The 24,108-nt window shown below is 38.8% G+C and overlaps 1 protein-coding gene across 1 annotated transcript in view; it reads right to left on the reverse strand.

Annotated features, from left to right (window-relative positions):
* Positions 1–24,108, reverse strand: part of LOC149193294 (tRNA ligase 1-like) — a 317,173-nt gene that overhangs the window by 111,725 nt on the left and 181,340 nt on the right. Inside the window, exon 23 of the mRNA XM_089407278.1 lies at positions 18,860–18,962. Within this exon, the coding sequence (XP_089263404.1) occupies positions 18,860–18,962 (103 nt within the window). The remainder of the gene's footprint in view (positions 1–18,859; positions 18,963–24,108) is intronic.

The raw sequence follows: 24,108 nt of genomic DNA on the forward strand, positions 1-24,108 counted from the left end.
CATCCCATCATGTTGTTGGTCCCTTCAAATACTCAGGTGTCTTCCTATGCTCAAGACGTAGGGCATTGTGCACAGCAACAAACTTCTCAGCTCTTTTAGAGGTAAGCTTGTTCCTCTTGATAGAATGAATGAAGCTATATGTGGACCAATTCCTCTATGTTGTAGAGGAACTAGCAATCTAAGACAACAAACGCATAGCTAGATGTTTGAGCTCTGGAGCACCATCCCCATGCATCCTCCACCAACCAATCGGGTCATCTTGGGATAGATCTATGCGATCTGCCCGAGCACCATGTGTGTTGAAGGGGCCACTAAGAGATTCAAATTAAACAAATTGTCTTCGAAATCTTGCCCCCTCCTCCTCATTGTACATCTTTGCAATTGAGCTAGGAAACCATTCTTTACCTCAGGATAATCAATAGGAGGCACCCTCCTAGGCCTTTCAACATTCCATTTTGGGTTTAACGCATACGCTGCCATGTGCAAAGGTGTGTTCATGCGATCCCAACTACACTGAATAATGGGTCGAATTTGGGATGTATAGAATTCTAATGACGGTTCCCTCCGTTGAATGGCTTCCTTCACACGACCCAACACGTTATCAAAGGTCTCATAGATTTCTCCAAGACTAGGAGTATCTGAATCAGTGTAATGAGTGACCTCCACAATAAGGCCCAAGAATGACACCAAATAAGAACAATATACCAACCAATCATTGTCCAACACCTGAAGCCCGACCTTCTTCCCCGTTGTCTTTCTTTGATTCCAACCACCTTCCCCACTCTAAACTCAGAACCAAGGATTGTAGAGGTGCTTGCACCTCTAGCATCCTCTCCAATAAGAGAAAATAGCTAGTGTATCCAGTATCAGTGGGCTTGAGGAATTCCTTCCTCGTGTGAGCCCTATACATGGCCAAGGAGGTGTGGTGGTTGCAGATAAACATTTGCACATCTCTAGCAGTTGTCACCAAGTTTGATATCCACTGAATCTTGTCAATGTCCTTCAATGCATTATTCAGTGTATGCTCACAACAAGGAGTCCAAAAAATATGTTGATACCTGCTTTGAATCACTAACCCAACTGATCTACAAATTGTTGTTGCATTTGTCACAACCTGCACCACAATATCAGGCCCAACATTCTCTATAGCTTTTCGAAAAAGCTGAAATTGAAAAGATGCATCCTTGCGCTTTCCAAAATAGTCAACAGCTTTAAAAAAGAATGGACCTTCTGAAGATGTCACTATGATGTTGATTAGTGGGCGTTTTAGGATGTCAGTCCATCCATCCATAACAATAGAGCAAACAAACCTTGACCATGTTTGTCTCATTCTCTCTTTTTGCACATTAATTTTGGACACTTGTCTATCTAAAATTGTTTTTTTTAGCTTGTGTTCTCCGGGTGGTACACGTGAAGGCCCTGTTCTTGCAATTGCTTGGACCATTTCTTTGTAATAAGGAGAACGAACAACATGAAAGGGAATTCCATTGGCAAAAAGAAATTTGCCAATTACATCATCTCTATCATCTCAATTTAGAACATTGTACGTCCTAGATACTATAGCACCCATTGCACAAGAACAAGCTGCACCAATAGAACCCTTTCTCTTTTTTGATGAAGCACTAGATGGAGGGATATTTGTGGATGGATCAACATTTGCTAGAAAACAATCCTTTTCCCGTGCTTTCCCTTTCTAGCCTCCAAAGTTGGTCTCTTTGCATTGAATTCAGCTTCTTTGAGGGACACATATTGACTCCTTTACCTGTAATAGCCAAAATATTGCTTCACCCTGGTATAGCTGCCAACAAAGTGATGCCCACATATATTGCAAACCCAATCTGTTCGAAATACTGAGAGGGGGGGTGAATCAGTATTTCTTTTCAATTGTTACTTTTACTAATTAAATCAATTATATTTCGAACAAAATGAGCAATAGGAATAAATGCTTTTATTAATATAATATTTATAATGAATCAAGTACAATAATATAGGGATCCAACCCTTGATGAAGACACTGATCTTCAATTTCCCAAGCTCAAACCTATTTCCAAACACCATCTTGGTATTTTGTGAGGCTCCAACCTTTAGGGCACCGACCCTATCTTCTCAAGGCACCAACCTTGTGTTTAGAGGCTCCAACCCTTCCCTAGTATAGGTTCTGACCTGGTCTCTTGAGGTCACCGATCCTCTAGGGCTCCAACCCTATCCTTCAAGGCACCTACCTTGTCTATTCGAGGCTCCAACCTTAAGGGCACCAACCCACTGCTATACTTTGTCTAGATATGTGTGATAGTAATTCTCAGCTCCAAAAATCTTCTCCACTAAGTTCTTTCAATCTACAGCTTCACTGTAGTCTCCACGCTACATCATCAATGACAACCTGTCTTCATATGAAGGAGTCTTCACAACTCTTCATATTGTCCAACAGAGTCTCCAATGCATCATGATCTTCAATAAAGTCTCCAAGATCTGTTGAAGCTTTTCAACAAAATATCTTTAGTAGATTGCACTAAGTCTCATCATCTGCACACAAACAATTCTCTGTTTCAACCCTCTATTCTATCTGCCACAGTAAGTGTTTCAAGAGTGACTGCTTCTCACTGTTCTTAATGTCACAATATCTTACTTCCAAGGAACATACTCACAAATACTTCAATACTGATGTAATATATTGCTCCCTTCAAACGACCGCAAATCAAACCTTATTTTGCTTCACTGAATTGTTCTTTGAGTTACGATCTGTACTTCTTCCATTAATTAATCACAGGTTCAAGCCTTTCAAAAATTAACCCAATCAGCAAAGTCGCTCAACCTTCGGCTTCCTTCTTTCCCGTTGTTCGACCTGCAGCTTTCTTCTTTCCGCTATTCAGCCTTCGACTTTGTTCTTTTATCTGTCTCGCTCAACCTCCGTCTTACTTTCACGTTCACAAGTTGTGAACTCTCCTTGTTGTCTGTTTCTGATGCCCGAGATCCATACATTTAGTGAAATGTTTTAACTCGTATTTATACGAGTTTCACTAATAACTGAGGGTCATGTTTATTGGAGGGAAGCCGACTTGTAAATTATTCATTCAATTATTCATCGACTTGTTTATTTACGGAAAAACCATAAAGGAGAGGCTATAACCATATTATAATAGAAGTTTGGCGGTCCCCACATGCCACGTCACCGCTAATCGCAATCACAACTTTAAGAGGTCTCTTACAAATCATACTCATAACATAGTCGATTGCCCTATTGCCAATGAAGCAGATGTGTTGTAATATTAAACAGTCGTTAATAAATCCGTCGAGTCCACAACCTCTATCGCAATCGGTGGTTTGGCCGTGTCAACCCTTAAGACTTGCGATATGACTCTCGATGAGGCGGATGCGATATTACATAAAGGTGTATTCTAATGGAGCGTGCGGATCTGCATATTATATCGCAATCGGCATTTTGAATGGAACATCCCTTTATGGTTTGCGAGTATGCGACAAATGTGATATTATATTGACTTGTATGACAATGGTGCAACAGGTCCGCAATGATATTGCAATCAAAACTTTGGGTGGTGATACATAATAAAGTCGCCGATATCATTCCTCCGATGCATTGTGGTCTTTAAAGAGTTTTCACGGTTTATTATTGTTAACTCCTCCGTTATGGCTCTTACTCTTGGGTTCTCGCTCCTGTGACTTCTCTTCACTCTTCTGCTCTTCCGATAGCTCCACTCTAACGTAATGTTCCTCTTTTTCCTTCTAATATCACTATTCTTCCCTTTAGCACTTACCTTTGGCCATATGTGATAAGCTGCTTCTCTTGCTCCAATAACCTGCTTCTTTGATGGCTTCCGATGAACTCTTCCTCTTACTCTTTGGCTTCACGATGGCTTCTCCTCTTTACTCTTTCTCTTTCTCTTCTGATGGCTTCCAATATGTTTCCTCCTCGGTTCCACTGTTTCTATTACGTCTGTATTCAATCCTTAGATCCTCCATGAGTAGTATTATGATCAATGGGCATCAATGGGCAACCTCACATGTCACAAGAATTTACCATCACAAACACTGCCATATTGACATTAATGACAACCTAGATTAACAATCTCTCCCTTTGTCATTAATGGCAATATTCTTTCCCTTTCAACATTCTCTCCCCCTTTGACATCAATGGCAAACAGGGTGCTCAAGGACTCCCCCTGTCAAACTGCTTTTGTTCTTTATGAATAGTAGACCTCCATGGGTATGTTACTCCCCCTGTCGTGGTGCTCTTCTTTTTACTCAAGATAGAAGGATTGTTGCCTCATCATCAACTAGCACATTATCCCTTCTTCATGTCTCAAAAGCTACTTTATCATGGCTTCAACAATGCTTAAAGATGCTCCATTTCAATGCTTCCAAATAGACTCCAGCTAGCCATACACCAAATGTTCAAGTCCAAGTTTTTATGCTTCTGCAATCCGAATTTTGTTGTCTTCACAATCAGAATTAAGAGGTCTTTATAGTCCGAATCAGGAGAAGATGCCACTGAAATTGTCTTTCTCGCTATCTTTCTTCATATCCGAGTTCCTCTCTATCTCTGTGCTTCTCCTTAAGCTACTGAGCTATATTCGACTGCACAACATTATCCTTTCTAGAGTCCTTTTGATGAACCATCTTTTATTGTGTTCTTGTAAAAGTCTCTGCAAGTTATCTCCACTAGCATATTTTGATATCCAAACTGTGATTGTCTTTTAAATTCCTTTTACTGATTGGCAACTTTTTGCAATGCTTCAGTTTGTTAGATGCTGCCAACTGCTCTTGCTTCAAGCTCCATTCCTAGATGTATCTGTTTGTTTGAAGGTTGCCTCTATTTGCGTCCATAATTTACCCGTTCTCACATCAAATCCGTGAGTTGAGACATTTAACTTTTGTAATAACAACAACATAGTTATTCACCTTATTAGCATTAGATGGCCTTCCCTGCTACTCCAATTTCTTCTTAGTGATCAAGTGGAAAACATCTTCAACAACAGTCCATTGGATAGTTAGGAGATCATGTTTTTCAATGGAGTGCTCCTGAGAAATGATCTTATCAAAGAATGATTATCAATATAGCTCATCAAGGATTTCATAAGGATCCATTCATGAATAACTTCTGCAAGAATGCCTAATCATCATAAGCTCCCCCTAACTGTATGCATGGTCTCCTTTTGGCAGAATCCCATCATCAAACACTTGGAATATCAAGGATATCTTCATTAAATCAACAACATGTGTTGTTGGCTGGAGAGTTCAGGAGATTTTCATATTGTATTTGCTTTCTTCTCCATACTTGTGTAACTTTCTTCTCTTGCATGGTTCTAGCTTGTGTAGGCGCCCAAGTCAAGATACAATCACGTGCCATATGACTAATGTTATGACACTTTAAGCATTCTATGCTATTCATGAATAAGAATTCATGATTTCTAGCAAACTTGCTTCTCGGAGATTATCGAGACCATAATATTTATCCTTGTGATATGCCTTACAATTTTTTGCCATGTGTCCAAAGTTTGTACAAGCATAACAATAACCAAGAAATAAACTTTGGTACCTGGGAGATGGAGATTTCCTTCATGTACTTCTGAAGTCTTTCTGCATTGAGGCCCTTTGATGATATTCATTGCTTCTTGCATCCTTGACACCACTTCTTCTTCGAATGGGATTTCCTTCGTTGTTGCCTTGACTCTTATCCTTGCCTTCGCTGGAACTGGGAGCATCAACATTTATTTCTGGCTTCCTCACATCCTTGTTGTTTCAAACATTATCATAATTGCTTGAGGATTCACCTTCATAGCTAACACCTGATTTATCAAATGAGGATCTTTGATGGTTGAGCATGTCATCCAAGGCTTGGCAACTCTTCAAAAATTTTCCCATCCCTTCAACCATATTCCTGAGGGAGACAATCTCTTCTTCCAATCTTTCGCAATCATTATTCTTCTTAGCAAGTTGTTTCTCAATCTCTTCCTTGATACAAGTTGCTTCATTTGCTTCTATTTTAAGGGAGATGATATCTGACTTTATTTTGAAAATTTCTTTATTTTCTTTTGCTACACTGCTCTCAATTTCTTCCTTGATCCTTGTAGCTTTACATGTTTCGGCCGTGAGAAGGTTGAGGTCGGATTTTAGTTTGAATATCTCTTCGTCCTTTGCTTTTAGTTGGCATATCTTGGTGTTTCTTTACTTTTCTGCTTCATCAACCTGTCCTCCTATGTTTATCACTGCTTCCATTGTCTTCTCCGCTCCTTGTCCTAGCTTTCTTGCTTCTTCTAGTTGAGATTTAAGAGAGGAGACATCTTCCTTGTATTGACCAATCTCTGCTTCAAGTTTGTTCAAGCTTTTGTGCCTTTGTTAAAGGTGGCTTGACAATGTATCTTCCTGTTTCTTTGCCTTATCCAATTGATTTGTCATGGATATGACTTCCTCATGATGCTTTCTTTTGTTTTGACGAAAACCCTGCTTAAGCTTCGCAAGCTCTTCATCTCTTTCTTGCACTTGAAGCTTGACAAGGTCAACTTCCTTCCTTGTTTGGTCTTGGTCACCAACTAGTGCTTTCTTCTTAAGTTCTTTGTTCTCCTTTTTCAAACTGATAATTTCTTCCATGGCAGCGATAAGTTAAGTGAGGAGATCTTCTTCGAAATCTTTTTCATTATCTTCATCTTCTAGATCTTCTTTGTCCTTGATGTCATCATTCATATTTTCAGCTTCCATGATGGGTTCTGGATTTCCTTCATGCTTTCCATCATCTTCTTGATTAGTGGTCATGGTCAATGCTCCTTTTGAGTGAAGATCATGAAGTTTATCCCATATGCCTTTTGCTGACAAACAATTCTCAAAATTGGCCTTCATAGAATCAAGTAGCCCATTCAAGATTGTCTTCATTGCTTTTGCATTGTACTTCTTCGATTCTCCATTCATCATGCTATCAATGATCATCGATTTCTAGACTTCAATGCCTTGAGTCTTTAAGAAATTCCTCATTCTTGCTTCCCATATATCAAAGTTTCCAACGAACGATGGAGCCTTCACAAATTGATTGATTTCAACTTCGGTGGTTGTGGGAGACACATCTTTAGGAGGATTGGAGACTTTCTTCCTTAGCTTTGACATTTGTGTTCTAATTGATCAACCTCCAATATCTTGGGCTTTGAGTGAAGGTACTGGCTCTGATACCAATTGTTGGAAATACTTAAATGGGGGGTAAATCAGTGTTTCTTTTCAATTGTTACTTTTACCAGTTAAATCAATTATATTTAGAACAAAATGAGCAATAGGAATAAATTATTTTATTAATATAATCTTTATAATGAATCAAGTACAATAATATAGGGCTCCAACCATTGATGAAGACACTGATCTTCAATCTCCCAGACTCCAACCTGTTGCCAAGCACCAACTTGGACTTTTGTGAGGCTCCAACCTGTTGCCAAGCACCAACTTGGACTTTTGTGAGGCTCCAACCTCTAGGGCACCAACCCTATCTTCTCAAGTCACCAACCTTGTGTTTTGAGGCTCCAACCCTTTTGTGGTACAGGCTCCGACCTGGTTTCTTGAGGACACCGATCCTCTAGGGCTCCAACCCTATACTTCAAGGTACCTACCTTGTCTATTCGAGGCTCCAACCTTCAGGGCACCAACCCTCTGGGCTCCAACCCACTGCTATACTTTGTCTAGATATGTTTGATAGTAATTCTCAGCTCCAAAAATCTTCTCCACTAAGTTCTTTCAATCTACAGCTTCACTATAGTCTCCATGCTACATCATCAATGACAACATGTCTTCATATGAAGGAGTCTTCACAACTCTTCATATTGTCCAACAGAGTCTGCAAAGTTTACCTCATGATGATTTTAACAATGCATCATGATCTTCAATAAAGTCTCCAAGATCTGCTGAAGCTTTTCAACAAAATATCTTTAGTAGATTGCACTAAGCCTCATCATCTGCACACAAACAATTCTCTATTTCAACCCTCTGTTCTATCTACTGCGGTAAGTGCTTCAGGAGTGACTGCTTCTCACTGTTCTTAATGCTGCAATATCTTACTTCCAAGGAACATACTCACAAATACTTCAATATTGATGTAGTATATTGCTCCCTTCAAACCATGGCAGATCAAACCTTATTTCGCTTCACTGAACTATTCTTCGAGTTACGATCTATACTTCTTCCATTAATTAATCCCAAGTTCAAGCCTTTCAAAGATTAACCCAATCAGCAAAGTCGCTCGACCTTCGGCTTCCTTCTTTCCCGTTGTTCGACCTACGACTTTCTTCTTTCCGCTATTCGACCTTCAACTTCGTTCTTTTCTTTGTCTCGCTCAACCTATGTCTTACTTTCACGTTCACGAGCTATGAACTCTCCTTGTTCTCTATTTTTGATGCCCGAGATCCATACATTTAGTGAAACGTTTTAACTCGTATTTATACGAGTTTCACCAATGACTGAGAGACACGTTTATTGGAGGGAGGCCGACTTGTATATTATTCATTCAATTATTCATCGACTTGTTTATTTATGGAAAAACCATAAAGGAGAGGTTATAACAATATTATAATAGAAGTTTGGCAGTCCCTTACCTCACCGCTAATCGCAATCGCAACTTTAAGAGGTCTCTTACAAGTTATGCGTTGATTTGAGGTAGCATCGGATGTGCTCTAGCCACGAAATTTGGTGGAGAGGTTGGGGCACATGAGATCTCAAGTACCCAAAAAGGGTTTGGGTAGATTCTAAACAGATCAGGGGATATTAAAATAATTAATATTTTTAATGGAGTCCCTAAGTTTAAAGTCTAAACTTAGGGAAAATAAAATATTAATATGTATTAATATGAATCTGTGTTAGAATGGTCCAAAAGACATGGATCAAGCTAGATCTAATCTTAGCGGTTGATTAGGGACTTAATCTCGGCCATCGATATGTCAACAGGAAAAGTATAAGAGGAGGCTTAAGGGTCACTTGGAGAAGACACCAGATGATCAGTCATTCTATTCTCTAGAGCGGGGTTGCTAAGAGAGATAGAATCAGTGATCGGGAGAGCAGCTGGGGGGCATTGAGTATAGAGAAACAAAGAACGTAGAGATTGTGCCAGGAGAGCAGCGCAGCAGCCAAGGAGGGTAACGCAGGGCCAGCAAGGGCTCACGCAGGGCCACGCAGAGGCAGCGAAGTGCTGCGCAGAGCACCAAAGGGGCCAATGCAGCTGACACAGAGGCTCCCAGAGCTGACACAAGGCCTCCTGGGGCTGACGCGGCCTAGAAAGGTTGACACAGGGCCAGCGTGAGATAGAGAGGGGCTGACGCGATCCAGATTGGGCAGACGTTGGCATTGCAGGAGAAGTTTTGTGCTGAGGAGCTACCGGAAGGGTTTTCCGGGGTTTCAGCCAGGAGATTTCTCTCAAACTGTGAGGTATAGCTGCTAAGGAAAGTCTTTGTTGGGTAGGCCAGTTTTGGCACCCAGATTGTACTCTGATATTTCTTAATAAGAAAAGCCTCATATAGTTGCATTGGTTTTGCCGCAATAGGTTTTTCTGGGGACATTGGTCCAAAAATAATGGTGTCATGTGGCGTGTTTGTTCTTGTTCCTTTTAGTTGTTGATCTGTAATATGTTGAGCATGCACTGGTGTTTATTTTCAATATTTACTTTGTAAATAACTTGTTAAAGAAAAATAACAAGTAGGTAGGAATAAATCAGAAAAAGTGCATGAAGGGTTTCTAAACTAGGTAAACTTGGAAACTTCAACATTATGCTCATAACATAGTCGATTGCCCTATTGTTGATGGAGCGGATGCGATATAATATTAAACAGTCGTTAATAAATTCGTCGAGTCCACAACCTCTATCTCAATCAACGATTTGGCCGTGTCAACCCTTAAGACTTGTGATATGACTCTCGACAAGGCGGACGCGATATTACATAAAGGTGTATTCTAATGGAGCGCTCGGGTCTGCATATTATATTGCAATTGACATTTTGAATGGAACATCCCTTTATGGTTTGCGATTATGCGATGGATGCGATATTATATTGAGTTGTATTACAATGGTGCAGCGGGTCCGCAATGATATCGCAATCGCAGATTTTGGGCAGTGATACATAATAAAGTTGTCGATAAACCGCCAATATAATTCCTCCGATGCATTGTGGTCTTTAAAGAGTTTTCATGGTTTATTATTGTTAACTCCTCCGTTATGGCTCTTACTCTTGGGTTCTCGCTCCTGTGACTTCTCTTCACTCTTCCGCTCTTCCGATAGCTCTACTCCTCCGACGTAATGTTCCTCTTTGTTCTTCCGATATCACTATTCTTCCCTTTAGCACTTACCCTTGGGCATATGCGATAACTTGCTTCTCTTGCTCTGATAACCTGCTTCTTTGATGGCTTCCGATGAACTCTTCCTCTTACTCTTTGGCTTCACGATGGCTTCTCCTCTTTACTCTTTACTCTTTCTCTTTCTCTTCTAATGGCTTCCAATATCTTTTCTCCTTGGTTCCACTATTTCTATTACGTTTGTATTCAATCCTTGGATCCTCCATGAGCAGTATTATGATCAATGGGCATCAATGGGCAACCTCACATGTCACAAGAATTTGCCATCACAAACACTTCCATATTGACATCAATGACAACCTAGATAACAAACGTGATCCACCACCAACTTTTGGATTTTTTTCGGAAGTCAAGTTATATAGATTAGAAGCGGTTTTAGAGCATTAAATGTCCCCTTTGCAAATTTTTCTAGATCTCTTGGTGGGCCTTCAGAATCTACACCATGCAAAGGCCTATTCTAATTTTTTGCCCTCATGTGACTGCTTTCAATTTCTTTTTGAGCATCATGTGAGTCACTACCACTATAGTTGTTGTCATTGTTCCCAAAATAACTCTTCCTCATAGTTGTAAGTTGAATGTAACTTGTACACTGCAGCCTACAACAAGGGTTTACCATTTAAATTTTACTTTTAATAAAACCTTTAGGCTTTATAGCATATGCACACTGATTATTAATATATAGTGAAAATAAAAATTAAAAATTAAAAAAAAAAATTAAAATTAATTAAAAAAAATTACACAAGCTTACTAATATTAACATTATACACATTCAACATTGAAAATAATTTTTTTTAATTTACAAGAAAATTTTAATACACAGTCAACATTGGAAATTTAAAAAATTTAAAATTCACAAAAAATGAAAAAGAAAAAATACACAGTGACAGGCTGCAACGTTACATACTGTGCAGTTTGCACTGTGGTATTGCAGAGGTGCGGTGTATATGGCACAATGGGCAGCACTGAGCACAGTCGAATAATCTCAATGGGCATCGGCACAAAGTTAGTAGTCAGCACAATGGATGAGAGTCGAATCTCAATGGACGTCGGCACAGTCGACAGTCAGTCCTCGACAAAGTGAGGCGAGGCTGCAAAGTCGATGGGCGAGGTTGTAGGCACAATGAGGCGAGGTTTCAAGCACACTGGCACAATGACGCAAGGTTGCAAACTTGCAAAGTCGACGGGTGAGGTTGCATCCAACAGCGGTTCAACAGTCGACGGCATCCAGCAGGCATGGCGGCATTGGCGTCCAATGCCGATGGCGACGTTAGATGGATGGGCGATGGCACAATGAAATAAAGCTAAACCCTCCAGGCAGCGTGTAAATACTAAAGATAATAAAATTATGATTTAAAAAAATTGTTTCATTAAAAAAATTTCAAAATTTGTCAGACTAGACGACCCCTTACGATGCCAGATGACCCCCTTTTGAGGATTCGACCCCAAATGACCCCTTACGATGCCAGACAAACCCCTTTTGAGACTTCCACCCCGAAATTAGAGGAAACAACCCCTTCCAAGTTTCCACGCGTACCCTTCTTTTGGGAGCGTGGGGAAACGACCCCTAGTCGTCCCCGAGTCCCCGGAGCATGAGGGAGCTGGGAAACTCGACCCCCAAGTAGGGGGATGCGACAATGTGGAACACTCGACGAAAGTGACTGCTAGATAGGAAAATTGGAGCTCGGGTATTGGCCAGCCTAGGAGAGCAGATTGGATCAGCTCGTGTTCAATGTAGCAGAAGCGACTTGCAACAATGACAGGTGGCAGCTCTCCTGGAGACTCTATGTGTTGTCCTTTGATGGACAAAGGGGCAGCTAAAGAGCAGAACAAGAGCAAAGGACGAGCGGGACGAGATATGACATAGAGACTGCAGCAAGATTGTCATTGTATCTTGTATCCCTTATATGGGAGCCCTAGATTGTTATATTACTCAGTTGGTTTAATATAACAAAGATTGGCTTATTGTACATATTTGTACAATATTTTGTGAAATTGTCTATAATTCTGCATATGTGATTTACTGCTTTATATTGTTCTGTTGTGCAAAGTAGTTCTGTTGAGATTCTTGGTTTGGTAGCATCAGAGATTTTAAGATTTTATCCTAGACCCAAGATCGTGGAAATTCAACATGTTGGGGTTTCCACGTTCTAGAGATCATTCTTCTTCATCTATTCATCTTCCAAGCATATTGGAAAGAGAAGATTGGGCTTCTTAGTGACTCGTGAAGTCAAGTCAAACCCATAAGTGAGTAAACTAAAATGTTAAAAAAATGATGAAAATTAACTTGCCCTCCAACTTGTTGATGACAAGTCAAGAAGATAATATTCAAATAAAGGGAGGAAACTAGTTGTTAGCAATGAAAATTATAAATATCTAGTTCCTCCTCCCATTTGAGGTTCTTGAACTGTGAAATCATTCATGCCATAATTAAAAAAACCATTATGCAAAATAATTGTGCATTGGATTGATTCTTTTATGCATTTTCCTCTTAGCTTTAGCCCTTAATTTGTTCTTCCCAAAACAAATTTGCAGGTACTATATGGTTACCATAGTGTTCTTATAGAGATCCATTGAGGAACAGAAAACCACGTGGAACAGGAGATCTAGGCCAAAAGCCTTCACATCACCCTTAGCTATCATCAAGAAGACACATTCTAACAATGGACAAACCCTCTATGGGGTATCTTCAACAGGAGTGAGGATATTGGTGTTACTATTAATATAGCGATTAGGGCATCTTGAACGATGATCCTCCTATGGGATCATATTTCTTGCAAGAGTTGTAGACTAATTTGAGTGGGATATTCTCACCCCCAACACCTCATTTAGTCTTAGTCCTCAAGGAAAAGCTAACAAAGAGAGGGTTGTGATCGCAACCCAACAAAATGGCAAGTAAAAGGAACAACAATTTCTAAATCTAAGCCAAGGAATTAGTACTTCCATTTTGAGCTTATTTTACACAATATCCACGTGTGTACTAAGTTATTTGTGCAGATTTGCAACAAATTACAGTTGTAACACACCATTTTCTGCAGACTTTTCACCACACGGTGTCTTTTTTCAAATAACTGCCTTAATTACACATTGTACTACCTTCAATCTCATTTTAGAAGCTTATATCTTTCATTTAGAGCTAAAAGTAAACATTTCTAGCCAATAAAAGTTAAAACATTTGTACCATGGAATAAATTTCTTGCTTTGAATCCAAGGGGTTTTAACTTTTGACCGCAAAACCTCAATAAGTGAATTTCCAACGTGCTACAAAATCCAAGTTGTTGTAGGTTCAAGGCTTAGAAATGGTCATAAGTGTCTTATCCTTTACCTTATAGCCTCCCCACCCCTAGATCTTAGTTCCAGAACTGATTGGGAACACTTCGGTGATCTTCTAAGGGGATTTCTCTGCTATTTGATGCACTTTTCTGCAGATTTTCAGACCGCATTGATAGGACAACAAGCTAAACTGCACACAAACCCCTCTAACCAAGGTATTAATCATAGAAATAAGTTAAGATTTGGTTAGTGTATTTCTTGTACACTCATTTTGATTACTCACACAATATATTTTGTTACATTTGACTGTCTTTCTCACTGGTTTAGTATGTACTTCTGCATATTTTACGCACTAAGCTAGCAAGGCAACATCGTATAACTCCTCCACTTCATCAATTTGAAACAGTACAAGGCAACAGTTTTGAGTTGGTTGGTTGAAGTCATCCAAACGAAGCCCCCCATAATCATTTCGTAGTTAGTTGGCTTTGAATCTAGTATCTACACTTATGGCAATTGCATGTCCATATGTTATTGCGCTATTGGAAGGGACTGCATTTAATAAATAATAAAAGAAAAAATCTAGCATTAATTCCATATTTTAACCCTAAAATTAGGACTGATGTCTTGATATTTACTCCTGTCATATGCATTTTCAGCCATTTAAAACTATTGTTAACTTAACTATAGCTTGCCTCAATCTTAGCCTATTGGTCCTCTATTGATCCTATTTTATATCTTCTTGAGCTGTTATGTGCCATTGTGTGCCCTAAATCCACATATCTTTCAAACTCTTACTTATAACAGCTCTCTTCGTAATTGTAAAGGTCCTAGGGAAGTGTGCTTGAACTTTAGGCAACTCTTATCTCAGCCTTTAAAGGCTTTGCCAATACCTTTCCTCCTATCATTAGACCTTCAATCACCGTTGAGCCCTCCTTAATTGAGAACCTTTTATAGACCAAATTGATGAGACAACCTGCCCCCAAATATGTATCTTTAGAGGTAAGCGAATCCTGTTGAAGAAGTGTAACTAGGTTCAGTATTTGTAAATGTAATTTTGATCTTTGTACATGTCAAGAAAAAGAAATGTTATTTTTGTAAATTATTCGAATGAGCTTCGTGCTCATTCATATGTCTAGGAAAGTCAAAGAATCAAATTCATGTTAAAAAGCTCTTCTTGAGTATGAATATGGATCAACCTAGTGTCAAGTAGCCCTCCAAGACAAGCACCATCCTCCAAAGAAGAAGACTGCAAGCAAAACGATGAAGAGAACATCATGTCGGGCTCAAATATATATATAAATGTCATGTCGGCTCATATAAAAGACACAACGATTCACTTGGTAAAGTCGGCTCAAAAATGGAGACATAACCACTATATATACCCAGTTAGGGTCACCGCAAAAGAAGAGACAGCAACTCGCATTTTCTGAGATGATTCGGTTAAGTACAGGGACTGCAATCCGCAATACAGGAGAGTAACAATTCGGACTCATCTACAAACTCGGGTAAGGACAGAGACTCAGATTCACCGTGATTGTTGAATGTTTACAGGATGGAATACTTGCAGTTAGGGTGGCAATCAGTGAAACAATTTCAGATGTATACCACAGAGGTATAGTCTCGGCATGGGTGTAATGAGAAGGTCTCAGATCTCTGTCTCCGCATACAATCATAATCTCAGCATACCTTATGAACAGTCCTCACAATGACACACACTGTCTCAGCATACAAACTGTCTTGGCGCAATACTGAATCAGCATACTTAACATAGTCATGTTCTTGACGTAATAGTCTTGATCATAATCCTACCGAAGATAAGGTCATAATGAAGAACGATATGATGACCTCGTTGATATGGTGAAGGTCTCTATGGAAATGATGACAACAGTAATAAAGATCTCAGCAGTACAGTGAAGATGATCTCAACAGTGATAAATAAGAAGATTGATGTCTTGGTCTTGGAGTGCCATAGAAGGTCAAAAACTTCATGTGGGTCATCTTATTCATGGCTGATAATATTTTTATTAGATTCCTCTCATCGAGAGGTGTAGGATTGATATAAAGATCATCCTATTCCGATAAGTATTCCTGGAGATATGAATTTATTTTGATTATGGAATTATTATCAAGCCGACCTACAACTCATGTAGGCTCAGAAGCCCAACAGTCACATTTATTCACCCACCAACGTTGTGTATAAATATAAGAGGACTTTTCCTCATTTGGACTCACTCATCTCATCACATCTCTCTCTCTCTCTACTGCGCAGATATGAGTCTCTTCTCTACTGCGCTGAAATGGGTCTCTCTCTCTCACACATGTGAAGCCGGAAGCTGTTGAATTTGAAGCTGCAACTGCAGAAGTAAAGATTGACTTGCATGGCCTAGAATATCTCCTCTTTGGAATTGCGCTGTAGGTTCATCTGAATCTCCTTTGAAAGCCACAACTTTTGGTGGTGGAATGAAGTCAATCCGACGAACGGTTTGCAAGATATCGACTGCCCTAGTTTGAAGCCGGAAACTGCCGAAACTGAAGCTGCAACTGCAGAAGTAAAGATTGACTTGCGTAGCCTAGAAGATCTCCTCATCTGAACTGCGCTGTAGGTTCATCTGAACCTCCTCTGGAAGCCGAAACTTTTGGTGGTGGAATGAGATCAATCCGACTGTCGGTTTGTGAGATATGGTCTGCCCTAGTTTGATAATGAAGCCGCTAATGCTGATGCTACTGATCTAGGGTTTGCTACTGCTGATACGAATCAGATTTATTGTACTATTTCTCTCTGCTGAATTATTGAAGATAAAAGAAGATTTGATCAAAGGGTTTCCCCACACATTGTGGGGTTTGTCCCTGGCTAGCCGCCACATCTTGTGTCTCTTGTCTTGGCTTGTTTTCTGTCGATCGTTTAATGTTCTATCTGCACTTTACTTTATGTACATGTGATTGCTAATAGGTGGAATATAATAAGAAAAAGAAGTAAACTGTTATAAGCATAGAACATACCATAACTTAACACATGGTCTTGTTGTTCGTCAATTGGAATCTCTATAAGAGGAATTATGTGCGGGTTTTCCTCTCCAAGAGGGAGAGGTTTTGGCCCTGGAAAAATGCCAACTTCTTGTGTTCTTGTCTCTTTGTTTGATAGCTATTTGATGAAATAAGAAACACACACTCTAATAATGTCAAAGAGAAGATTGTGCTAATAAGAAAGTAAAATACCTCACAAATAGTTATCAAGTCAAAGAAGAATCTCATTAACTACATGTGCCCTAGATTCGTCAACAAATCCTATATTAATACTAAGGTTGTTACACTTTATTCCTAAGGTCATTAAGGAGTAGTCTTAAGATCATTCACTCAATAACTCTTGAATTAAGTGACTTCTTAATATCTCTAAGGGGATGATGTCCTCATTTACCCATGTTCCACCAAGTTTCTAGGGAGCACTAGAGCGAGGAGACGCGCATGGGGGATGGGTGGGTGGCGGCATGTCATCATACCTAGCATAAGGGTTCCTGTCTCTAAAAATATAAAATTAAAAAAGATAAATGAAAAATTCTCAATAATAATAATTCATCCCATGCAAATTCATTATTGTGCAATGTAAATAGTAAACAGTAAAATAACACTAAAGTCAAATTTGTAAATGTTATAAACATGAATTAGATTCACATTCAGTAATGAAACACATTGATTCATAAACATTACATGAAGTAGAAATACTAAAAAATTGATACATTGATTTAAATCCATCATTCTAGAATCTAATTAGTGCTATGAAAAATACTAAATAGTAAATACTGAAGTCTGAAAATAGTAAATTGAATTTACTCAAAATCAAATAGTAAAGAGTAACAAGTCAAAAACTCAGTCTGAGGTCATTAGTATCTAGAGACAAGACTTAAAAGTTTAAACTGAAAATGATCAATGGATAATGAACATTGAAAATAAAATGAGCATTGGGGTGTGAACAGTGAAAGTAAATAAAAGTGAAAATGAGGTAGATTTTTTTGTATATTTTTTTTTTTCCACAAATAGCAAATGGTAAAAGAATCCTGAATACAAATTTGTAAATGTTATAAACATGAGTTAAATTCAGATTTAATAATGAAATATATTGATTCAGAAACATTACATGGAAAAGAAATAACAAAATTTTGATACATTGATTTCAATTCATCATTCTAGAATATAATTAGTACTAAGAAAAATAGTAGCTAAAGTTCGAAATAGTAAAATGAATTTACTCAGTCAAAAATAGTCATGAGTAACAAGTCAAAGACTCAGTTCTAAGGTCATTAGTATCTAGAGTCTAGACACAAGACTCAAAAGCTAAAACTGAAAATTATCATTGGACAATGAACATTGAAAATAAAATGAGCATCGAGGAGTGAACATTAATAAAGCGAATAAAACTGATTGAGGCAGAGCTTTTTCATATATTACTTTTATTTCTTTTTTCTTTTTTTTTTTTCTTTTTCTTTTTCAAGCCTTTATAAGGAAAAATTTTAGATGGATGCCTAAAAGTCACCCTTTTGTCGGGGGAGGGTGCTCCCAGAAGTCCCCCTTTCATCAGGGGCAAGGGTGCTCCCAGAAGCCCCCCTTTTGTGAAGTGACTCCAAGAAGCAACCCTTTTATGGGGGTATGCCCAAGAGCACCACTTTCTGGGGGGCACACCCATAAGTCCCTCTTTTGGGGAAAAGTGTCCAGAACACTTGGGAAATATTTCCCCATGTTTCTCCATGTTTTCCCAAAATGGGGACGTGGGAACATGTTTCCCTTGCATTTCTTCACATTTTCCCAAAAATGGGGACATGTGGAGATGTTTCCCTGAGTGCACCCCCACAAACATCACAGGAGCATGATAAATGTGGAGGGTGCACCTGCCACCCTAGGGGGGCAAATCACCATGGAACACTGCATTTACTATAATATTAGTAGTAGTATGTGAAAGAAAATAATGTGCTGCCCCAAATCAGCAACGATCATTATATACTATCCTAAAATCATTATGTTTATAAACATTATGTCATCCCTTAACAAAATAATGGTAGTCCGTGAATGAGAATTAAACCAATGGAGCTCCAAATTCCAAATCTATATTAAAAATGCATTATCCACTTCTATAATTAAACCAATGGAGCTCCAAATTCCAAATCTATATTAAAAATGCATTATCCACTTCTATATATATATATATATATATATATATAGATATATAGATATATAGATATATATATCGAGAGATCAAAAGAGAGAGAACCTGTATCGCAGTGAGATAATCTGCATTTGCAAATAAGATTTCTCTGAGTCGCTGCTCCCACCTAGACCACTCTTTTGCATAGGAACCCTTAGCACTGTCCAACCTTAACCAGCAAAATGAGAAAATAAATTATTTAAATCATCAATACAATAAAATCACTGATAAAGCATGATATACATGACCATCAGGAAAAGAAATAAAGCATCATATATATTATCTTTGGGATTCATTGATCCCTGCTTTATATCTGCACCACTAAGACTTGCCAACTAATAGCGAAGTCACTAATTAATCTGAGAGTCCATGTGAAGCCTCACTTGCCATATGAAAACGCACCTTTATTAAAAAGTCAACAAACTTGTGAGTGCTTGGGAAAAAACACTAGTTCTTAGTTTCTTCAAAGAAAAAACCCTGTCATGGGTGTTTTCCTCAGTTTAAAGTGTGCTTTTGAGGCTATTTTGTTGAGTTTTGTTATTGGAAATATGGTAGTCATTAGCAGTATTTTCATATTGGAAATTTGAATTTTAAATTTTTGCCTCAAAATATTTCAAGTCGGCCTCATATTGTTTTAAGTCAGCTGGGCCACCCATTTGATCCCCCTTCAAAGTCTATATAAAAGAGACATCCTCTCCTCATTCGTACATCGATTTGTATCTTTGATATCTCTGTTCTAGCAAAGGAGGCGGGAGAATAGGAAGGCCAAATTTGAGAAGGAAGGCTTGAAGGATTTCTCTTGATCTTGGTTACCGGTTTGGTTATTCTTTTCATGTTGTTATTTCCGATGTATTGATTAACATTGAACTCTCTCTCTCTCATAAGGAAAGATTTCTGGGGTTTCCCCTTGTGGGTTTTGCCCTGGCCTCAGGCCTAAATCTCTGCATCTTTTTGTCTCCTTGTCTCATCATTACTTTACTGCTCTTTCATGTTTAGATGGTTGAAATTTTCTTCTGTATAACTGCTTAACGATATTGAATGAATGCTATGTGGAAATAATGCTAACTAATCATTGGAAGTAGTTATCTGTTGAAGAAAATTGGATCTAGCTTGTGCCCTAGAAATCTCAACATTTCTAGCATCAGAAGGTCTTCCACATAGGATTGGTATCTTTAATCTTAGCATGTGGAAGTGAAGTCCCCTTTATGTGGTTCTTTGATAGAAACAACTAATATGAGCTCCTTCCTAAGTTTAGCTTAGGAAAAGTACATTGATCAATTAAAAACGATTAACGTAGGCTCGGGAAAATATTTAATTATTTAAGTGGCTTAGATATAATCTCCACCATTGATCTAAGTGTGCTAGGATTAAATCTTAGCACTCAATCACTATGGAGATTAGGAATTTGGCCTCGGAGAGTTATAAAAGGATCCTGAGGGAGACGATGAAGACGCAATGCCTACTGCAGCTACTCAAGTGAGAGTGAAAATTCTGAGAAAGATTTTCTGAATTGCATATTTTTGTGAGTCACAAGACTCTGAGGAAAGGAGAAAAGACAACAGGAGAAAATTTTAAGCAGCAAGAAAACAAATAGGGAACCCACACTTTTGAATCCAAGAGAACCGCACAGCTAAGGAGGCCGCACGTGTGAAGCAGCTAGCAAATTGGGCTGCACATGGGATGCATAGGAGGCTGAAGGAGCGCCACACAGCCGATTGGGAGGCTGGAATTTTTGCTAGAAAATTCTTCAGGCTTTGCTGTAATTTGTTTGTATTTTGTGTGGGTCATTTTCCCTGGTTAGGGAGAAGAATGATTTGTCTAAGTTAACTGAATATGATGAGAAGTTGGAGGGTAAAATTGTGTTGCTATTTTGTATTATTTCCTGGGTTATTTTCTGTTTTGTTTTCGCTACAAAAAAGTGTCAAGTATTGCTCTTTGTAATTTTCAAAAATTAAAATTTACAGCAGAAAATTATTTACTAGTAAAGGAATATTTCTGGGAATAAAATAATTAGACAAGTTTTTACTTTTTTTGCAGCAGAGTTTCTATTTTGTGGCAAGGGTTTTCTGGTTGAAATTGATCTACTGAGATGGCATCATCAAGTCTGAGATTTGAAGACAGGTTAGAAGGGGCTGCAAACTTCAATCCATAGAAAGAGATAATCACCATTGTTTTGATAGAAAATAGCATGTGGTAATTTGCTAAAAAGGAGATCCAACTTCCTTCAAATCCTACACAAGCAACCAAACACGATCTGAAAGATGTGAAGACTAGAGGGATCATATTGGACATTGTAAAGGATAACATGTTAAAATTGGAAACTAGAGCCAAACTCCATGTGGGTCATCTTATTTATGGCAGCTGATATTTTTCTTGGATTCCTCTCGTCGATAGCTGTAGGATTGATCTAAATATTATCCGATTCCAGCATGTATCCATGGAGATATGAATTTATGTGTTATGTGACAATTCGGCAAGGTCGGCCAGCAACCAATTTACCCCAACCTATCCTCAACGTTTTATTATAAATAGAAGAGGATCTCAAGTGATTTTGGTACACTCATCTCTTGTGATCTCTCTCTTCATTTTGTTTGGGTTCTAATGAAAGAGAGATCTAGAGGGAGTGCCCTAGCCACAGTCATGAAGAGATCTCAACGCTGCCCTAATGAAGATCAAGCTTCAGCCATGGAAGAGACCTATAAGCTGCCGAACCGGTTCAAAGGCCGGGTTGCAAATTTTTTTCCCAGCTCGGACCAACTCGATCCAGTCGGCTCCGAGCCAGCCGGCTTTTAAAACAATGCATAACACCACAGTCAAGCATTTCGTATGGGTGTATGAGGGCCTATATATGCCCAGATATTTAGCATAATCTAGGAGCTGTCTTGTGAGACAAAACTGCTAAGAACTAAGGCTATCTTGATGACTATTGGAGGGTTGTATGTTGTTGCTGTAATATGAGATGGACAGAGCCATTGTCAAGGGTTAGTATTACTGAGTTGAGGAGCTGCATGGTGATGGAATCACCTTGGAGAATCAGTTGAAGGATGAGGACTGAAGTTTGATGCACTAACTCATGTAGCAGTGACAGCTAGTACAGCGTGAAGACAACAGTGTTCTAGGAGATATATTGGGTCAAGGTTTGACTATGTTTGGCTCAGTTTGATGAGCTTCCTGTTGATGCTTCCTGGATGAAAGATTCTGTCCAGATTGACCAGCAGACTTCTCTGGTCAAGGGTTTTCTACTGCTGTCATAAATATCAGTTTTGTATATTTGTACTATCTCTCTCTCTGCTGAACTATTGAAGAATATAAGAAGAATTAATCAAGGGTTTCCCCACATTGGGGTTTGTCCCTGGCTGGTGCCACATCTTGTGTCCTCTTGCCTTGGCTTGTCTTCTATTGTTTATGTTTATGTTCTATCTACACTTTACTATCAAGCTGATGTGATTGCTAATCTGAATATTGTCATTGGGCTAATAAGAAAAATTGAAGTAAATTGTGCTAAGCATAGAACATACCTACAACTAACATAACATGATCCCTCATATCATACGGAAGCAAACAACTCGTCAAATGTGGACAAAATTAATAAAGTTGTAACAAAGTGACAACCAAAACAGAAAGATGGTGCTAAGAGAAAAGCCAAGAAATATTAAAATGAACAGATCTGGAACTATAGCCTCATATTTCACAAGAATTCAGCAAATTTGAAATGAACTTGCAGTTGTTTGGAAAGCTGTGGATGAGGATTAACTTGTTAAAATAGCCCTGACTAGCTGTACCAAGAAATGGGCTATGTTTGAAATAGGTATCCTTGCCAGAGACAAGTTTTCTAGTGGGGCAATTTCACCCAATAGGAGATTTGGGAGAATTCGATATCTAGTCGACAACATAGAGGTGGAGATGACAATCTTGCATTTGTTGGGCAAGCAAAGTAGGGAAAGGGTAAAGCCAAGCAGAACCAAAGTGGAGGAGGATCTTCACAAGGAGAGAAAAAGAGGGATGTGAGAAAAGTCAATTGCTTTGCATGTCACAAGTATGGACACTAGGCTGGCAGTGCCCAAACAAGAAAAAGGGGCAAATGGAAGAGATCAATATTTGCATCTACACAAATGAATGAGCTAGCTAAGAAATTCAAGAATGTGCTTAGATTGGTGTCATGTCTTTTAGGCACCATGACACATGTTGCTGTTGATTTGGGATAGCATTGGATGTGCTCTAAGCCTCAAATTTTACAAGGAGGTTTGGGTGCAGGTATTCCAAAGAACCCAGAAAGTGTTTTGGGAAATTCCACCCAGAAGTGATTTTATTAAAATAATTAATATTTTTAATGGGGTTCCTAAGTCTAAACTTAGGAAAATTAAAATATTAATGGGTATTAATCTAATCAGGGGTGAAACTTCTAGAAAAAGTCACGGATCAAGCCAAAACGATCTGAGCCTTTGATTATGTTTTAATCTAAGTCGTTGGTTGTCCAACAGGAAGATATAAGAAGGGTCTTGAGGGTCATTTTGAAAACACACAGAGAGATAGAGAAAATCGATTTTATGACGTGAGAAGTTCTTAGGAGGAAAAATCGATTGAGGAGATCTTTTGCAGTTGAGGAATAAGGACAGTAGCTTCCGGAGAGAGAGATTCTTAGCTGGAGATACATCAATAGAGAGAGGCAATGAGTGATCCAGGAGCCTTGACGCAAACACTGATGCAGAACTAGAAGGGCCACATAGAACCAGCACAGAGGGAGAGAGAGAAGTCTGAAATCCGCAAAGGAATTTGATTTTCAGAAGCCAGGAGCTGGGGTCTGAGACCAGGTGGTAAAAATCGAATTTCCTAGGCAGCAAATCGACCAACCAGAAAAGCTGCACAACACCCAGAGAGCTTGACGCTAGGCTAATGCAGACACTGCGCAGAGGTAGCCAAAAAAGCCGAGGGGCAATTAGTGTGGGGCTGGATCAGTTAGGATTCTCAGTGATTGACTCACAAAGCTTCTGCCAGTATTTCTCTCTGTAACTGAATAAACCTGTTGCACTGGTTTTCCCGCATTGGGTTTTTCTGGCGACTTTTGTCCAAAAATAACAGTGTCTTATGTGTTTGTATTTCCTTGCTCAATTTCTATGTTTCAGAATCATATTTAATTTGGTGTATGTTGCTTCAATAATTCGCTTCAATATTTCAAGAAGAAATTTCAAATAAGTTTGTAACATAATTTACAATCTAGGTGAAGTAGATTCAGTTGGTTGCAGTAGGATTCCTGAGATTGTTAGATCTAGGAATTTTCACAGTTGCATGGTTTGTGCACAATGGAGCTTCTTGTC

This window comes from Pinus tabuliformis, chromosome 2_2, assembly GCF_031772625.1.
Source record: "Pinus tabuliformis cultivar Carrire ecotype Pingquan chromosome 2_2, CPIR1, whole genome shotgun sequence".
Classification (NCBI taxonomy): Eukaryota; Viridiplantae; Streptophyta; class Pinopsida; order Pinales; family Pinaceae; genus Pinus; species Pinus tabuliformis.